At 45.1% G+C, this 6,000-nt stretch overlaps 1 protein-coding gene across 1 annotated transcript in view; it reads left to right on the plus strand.

Moving 5' to 3' along the window:
• Nucleotides 1-4,378, plus strand: part of Wwox (WW domain containing oxidoreductase) — a 1,097,314-nt gene extending 1,092,936 nt beyond the window's left edge. The window contains exon 9 of the mRNA XM_045140876.1: nt 3,230-4,378. Within this exon, the coding sequence (XP_044996811.1) occupies nt 3,230-3,418 (189 nt within the window). The 3' untranslated portion in view covers nt 3,419-4,378. The remainder of the gene's footprint in view (nt 1-3,229) is intronic.
• Nucleotides 4,379-6,000: the final 1,622 nt, after the last annotated feature.

The following is a 6,000-nucleotide window of genomic DNA, read 5'->3' on the forward strand; positions in this document are numbered from 1 at the left end:
ATTAATCCCAACTGAGAATCTTGAGTAATTTTACAAACACATTAAAGACTGATAACACAATTCTCTGGCCACTCACAAATGCTTGATCAGCTCAGGGAAAGTCTGTGGGCATGAGTAAAGATTCTGCTGGGCTTCCCAGACAGCCTCACCTTTGTGTCGTCATATCTTATCCTACTGCCATTGCTGTGGATTAGGGTGACTTGGGGTGATTAGCCAAACTGCATGCAACCTCATAAGTTGTTCTGGAAAATAAATGGGGGAACCTGTAGCTCAAGCCAGTGTTCATATGTCATAGTATTCTTGTTTTGTCACAGTTGACCAGTAAGCAGTGTTGACAAATGACAAATCATGCCTTCAAATATTTGATACCAGAGCTGTTGACATCATTTCCTTTATAGGGCTTCTTTCATCTGTTCTGAATTATGTGCTGATGCCCCCAAAACATAGTGTGAAAGTCATTTGATAGTGATTAAAGTGCTCTTTAAAAGATTCTTTATTGGCTTAAAAAATGTTTTGTCTTGTATCTGCAGTACAGGCTTATAGACTAATGATATCTCACTAGTGTGGACCAGCCAAATTCTGTTCATATGCAGACCAAAAAGCTGATGAGCCAAAAAGGAGGAATTGTTATTAAACTGTCATCACATCTGATCATGTAAAGATGTCACTCAGAGGTGGCCACTGAAACAGCTGAAAGGATAATTCTCTAAAATATTCAAAAGATAGTGGGCATGGGGCCAACAAGAGATTGTTGCCACTTAATTGTCCATCATGAAAAGAAAATAGAGCAAGATCAAATGGAACAGAGCATGAGCCAGACAGGGAGATAGCCCACAACACACCATTGATCTCTGGAGTGGTCATGGTGGTCTGCATCCTCCTGTAGTGTGCTCTTCCCAGAAGCACTGACAGGGTAGCTTTGCTGTACCACCCAAAGCCCAGTGGCAAGGACTCAAAGCTAGCCCATGCTAGAATATTGGGCTTTTCTAAAATGTGTGGCTTGCAGTGTTTCCATGAAATGAAGCTAAATACAAACTGCATGCATATTCCACAGAGGGAAATGCATCTATGCTCCTATGTTCCCTGCCTGCTTGATTTGGAACCAGGGTGACCTCAGACTTGCTTTCCAAAAACACTGTTCCAATGATTCAAGAACACAATGTAGAATTGCTTTAGAAGGCCATAGAGGCAAAATCCTACATTGTGTTTGGACGAATTCTGCTTTTTGCTTTCCCAAGTGGCCCCAAGTGCCCAGAACTGTGAGGGACAAGTCTGTCACAACACTGTGTGGTATTACTGTCCCTCCAAGGATGACTGGCTTCTCTCACCCACCACTTGCAGAGCCTGTGGCATGTCACCTGATTACTTGCTGTTGGATTTGATGGCTGCATAGTAAAATGGAAACCCAGGAGAGCAATCATGAAGTTCATGCAAAGCATGGTCCCCAGATAAACTGTAGAGAGCAAAGCCAAGATGCTGTGTAGCTTGTTGGCTGGATGAACCTCTTACTTCTTTGTCTTTAGAGATGTTTTGCTTCCCTTTTCCCTGCAAAGGATGTAGGAGAGTCAGGAAAAACCCCTCACAAACCTTTAGATAATGTATCACATGCTAAGCTAAAGGTTATTTAGAGTAATCACTCTGGGAAAGGAAATCCAGACAACCTCATTCCACTAGAACTGAGTCACATGGGTCTACTGGGAAAGAATGGCACTGGGTATTTGGGGGGAGGGTGGAACTTAGGGAGGTGACAAACAAGTTGGTTTAATTAAACTCAAACCATGTCAGTTGTTTAACTGCTGGACTGATGGGACCTGTCCTATGGGCTTAAGCAGCAGGAGTTGTTAAATCTTGCATCTCTGTCATACACACATCCCTCCCACAGTGAGGACCGTTGGCTGCACATGACCATTTCATTTTCAGATTAATGCAGACATGGCCACAGACCCTGATGTTGATGCTAACACAATGTCATTTTCCTAAATTTATAATACCTTATAACATTCTGGTTCTCAGAGCAGGCTCCCACTCATTCCAGAATGTGATCACAGCTAGTGTCATCAAACCACGTGGCATGTTTCTCCCTAGAGCATTTTGATATGGCACAATTTAAACCCTGAGAGGGACAGAGAAATAGCAAACTTTGGCTGGGGATAGAAACCCATCTTCCCTTCAATCAAACATCCCTAATGTTTTCCTGGAGGCAACATCTGTGCTGACCTTTCAGTCCTCCTTTACAACTCCACTCCCACCAGCTGATAATTAGTTGATGCATCAAGGGTTGTGATGCACATAAATAATCACAAGATGCCAGATAAACTGTATTGGTTTTAAATTAGAGCCATGTGTATCGCGTCTCCCCATGAACAGCAGCCTATTACTTTTAATTATGACTTGCAAAGCAAAGTGATTTCTGCCTTTCTTTATGGCATGCCTGGCAACAGTCTGTCACTCTGGATGCCATGGTGCCCACCAGCGCACACATCCCTAGCTCTAGTCCCAAGTGCTACTCCAAAGGAAAATGGAGATGATCCATTGCGGTTTCTGTTCCGAAGTGAGCTGGAAGGAAGTGTGCCCCTTTAGCCTTTGCCCCACTGTACATCAGAAACACACATGACATTGAGAAGAAGGTTTTCCCAGCTGAGTTAACAAATGCAGTGTGGATATGTATGAGACTATGCGTGTGCACTCGGTATGATTCAAAATCTCGATGGATTGTAAACTCCATTCCCTAGCAGTACCCTAGGCAAAGAAAAAGGGAAAGATCTGGCACTGGCCCCACTTGGGTCTACCTGATAGACCATGATTAAGAGTGGTTAGTTTAATTGAGACAGAAGGTTCTAGAAAGTTCTTGGTATCAAATTACATCACACATTGAGAAGTCAAGGGTCTCAAATGGACAGATTTGTTGTGGCATATTTGAAAGGACACCATCCTTTTTTTCTTGGTGCAGAAGAGGCGCCTGGACTGGTGTATCCACGTATTTCCTTATTTTCAAACTTTTTCTTCTATGAGGTGTAAAAAGTTACGCAGCTTTCCAAGTGGGGTTTTTGGAGTCATTATTCCAGGACTGTTACCTTTGGATAGAACTGTGCCTGGAGTTCAGAACTCTTTGGCATATATTATATCCAGCTGGAGTGGGGAGGGAGGGCTTGATAACTTGTAGATGGCCATAATGACATTCTTAGCACTCAATTTTCTTAAAGCTTTTTTTTCTCTTTTTGATTCCCAGCAACAGGGCGCTGCCACCACCGTCTACTGCGCTGTCGCTCCGGAGCTGGAGGGCCTGGGAGGGATGTATTTCAACAACTGCTGCCGCTGCCTGCCCTCCGCAGAAGCCCAGAGTGAAGACACGGCCCGCGCTCTGTGGGCCCTCAGCGAGAGGCTTGTCCGGGAACGACTGGGCAGCCCATCCGTCTAGGGGGAGCTCACCAGCATGGGACACCCTCCACCCTTGCTCCTTCCCTCACCATCCTGGGGGTGTCATGTCCCTCCAAGACAGTTCCATAATAGTAAAGGAAATAAGAGTAGTTGCAACAAACTGAAGCATGTTAGGTACCAATGGAAAGACCAGAACCACAGAGGTCAAGGGGCAGTGTCCCTTCCCTGGGGCTGGGTTAACCAAGGGGCCCTTTGCGTTTCTGTGGGTGGCTTGATGGAAAGTGTAAGCATAGTTGGGAATGTAGTCTCTGTCTTTCATTATAAAAGCATAAGCAATTGTCTCTCATTCTTAGAGTAGCTTTATGTCCCTTTGTTTTACCCAAATACCAAGGTAACCACCACTGCCACCTGAGGCTGGCTTCCTTCTGTTTAGGGTAGAAGAAGCAAGTGTACACATTCCCTTGCTGAATTGACGAAGGAAGTCATTGTTTCATTCAACCCTACCATGTCTGAGAGGCTTGGCAACTTGTGGGAGAGAAACTTGGAATCATGTTCCAGTAGAGCAAGATCAGAGATGGAGCAGAGCTGAGGACTTCCCTTGGCCAAAGCTGTACAAACAACCAAAGTTCCCCAGCTATCCAGACAGTGGACAAAAGAGGAACCATTATGTCCTTGAGATATGCACGATGTTCTTGAGGTGGGGAATAAAGTAGTCCTCTTCACCCTTTGCAGCACCCCTCCCGTGGGTGAATGTCACAGCCGCTCAGTCCTCTCACCCACATGGCCTGAGCATCCCACTTCAACTTCCTCCCCCCCCCCCCCCACGCTTAATAAAAGAACATGCTTGGTTATGATTGCCTGAAGTTCCTATCATTTGTTGAATGTTCATGTCAGGTTTTTTGTTTTGTTTTGTTTTTGTTTCTTGCTTCCCCTCCCCGCCTTTTTAGAAAAGAAATCTGGAAGAAAAATAAAGCGCTTCTTGTAGACGCCAGGAAAACACCATCCTTGTTTCTTCTCTGAGTCTGTGTTTTGTTTTTGTGCTTTGTGGCTGTCCATGGCCAAGTTGTATCACGCGATTAGCATGCCGGCGTCGTATTTTCTGTTAGAGAAAAAGAGAAAGAAATGCAAGATGACTATTGTATAATTACACCTGGAGACATTTTGTTATTACTTGTCGAGAGTTATTTCAGTCTTCAACAGTTCATTCCTCTGTGATAATCAATCACTTATCAATGAGTGGGGATCTGCATGTATTCGAATGAGAGCAGTAAGGGGCTCTTCCCCGGACATCCCTTTCTACTCACACCACGGTTTCCAGGCAAGAGGAAGTGAGGGGTCCTTTGAGGTAGTTAAGAAATTCCCTGACTTCTATAGACCAAGTCTTTTAGTTTGCACAGCTAGCATCCTGAGGACTGTATTATGGAAATTTACATTTTAGGGTAAGTAAGCAAGAAGTGGAAGGAAGGGTCTCATCCCTGGCAGGGCGGAGAGAAGACTTTCCCTGAGATACCTTCAAGGGGGGGGGGCAGATATGTGCCCTTGTTCCACCTTCTGTGATGGCAGCTCCATGTGAGCCAGTACCACGGAGCTCCAGGCCTGTGATCAGCACGTGTGTCCAGTCAGACACCATTGCTTCACAGGTACTCACAGCGTGACTATAACCTTCCAGGTGACAATATTTGCCATTAGAAAATCTTTTACTGGAATAAGGAGTAGCCGAGTAGATACTGTGGCTTAAAGGTGAAATACCTCCCATAGGGTTGTGAGTTTGAATGCTTAGTCTCCAGCTAGTGTTGCTGTTGGGAAGGTAGTGAAACCTTCAGGAGATAGCGCTTTGACAGAGGAAGTGTATCATGAGAGGTGGGCCTCAGGTATCATGTCTGACCTCATGCTCTGTTTGTCCTCTGCTTCCTGACTGTGAATGCAGTGTGACTAGCTGGCCTTCCTTCCCTACTCCATGTTTTCCCCAGTGTGATGGACTGTACGTCTGTAACTGTAAGGCAAAGTAAACCCTTTCCTTCACTAAGCTGCTTCCTGTCTGGTATTCGTTCACAGTGATGACTAAAATAACCAATACAGTAGGGAAAGTGCTTGCTTTATAAGCATGAGGAGCTCAGTCCCATCTCCAGAACAGGCATGTTGTGATCCCAGCACCAGAGACACAGAGACAGATCCCAGGGCTCATGGACCCGCTAGTCTAACATACTTCGCAAGCTCCAGACCAGCAAGAAATATTGTACCGAAGGTGAACAGTATTCCTGATGCCTGAGGAATCTGCTTGAAGTTTTCCTCTGGCCTACACACGCACAGACACACACACACACACACACACACACACACACACACATGTATCCTCTACATGGACACACACAACAAAATCCTTTATTATTCTATGGCCATTGGAAAGTATGGACCAGACAATGACACCTCCCTATATCAATCCCCTGGCTCTTCTATGCTGGGTCATTGGCATAAGTGGCCAGTCTAACTCTCCTTTCAGGCCAAACTTTGGATAGGTAACTGCCACACTAACTCTGACCTTGTGCATGTGACTTGCTTAGGATTGTGCATTATGTCTTGTCTTGAAGTATAATCGTCTGCATGAGCCTGAGCTGGGTACTG

The sequence above is a fragment of the Jaculus jaculus genome, chromosome 1, assembly GCF_020740685.1.
Source record: "Jaculus jaculus isolate mJacJac1 chromosome 1, mJacJac1.mat.Y.cur, whole genome shotgun sequence".
NCBI classification, from domain to species: domain Eukaryota; kingdom Metazoa; phylum Chordata; class Mammalia; order Rodentia; family Dipodidae; genus Jaculus; species Jaculus jaculus.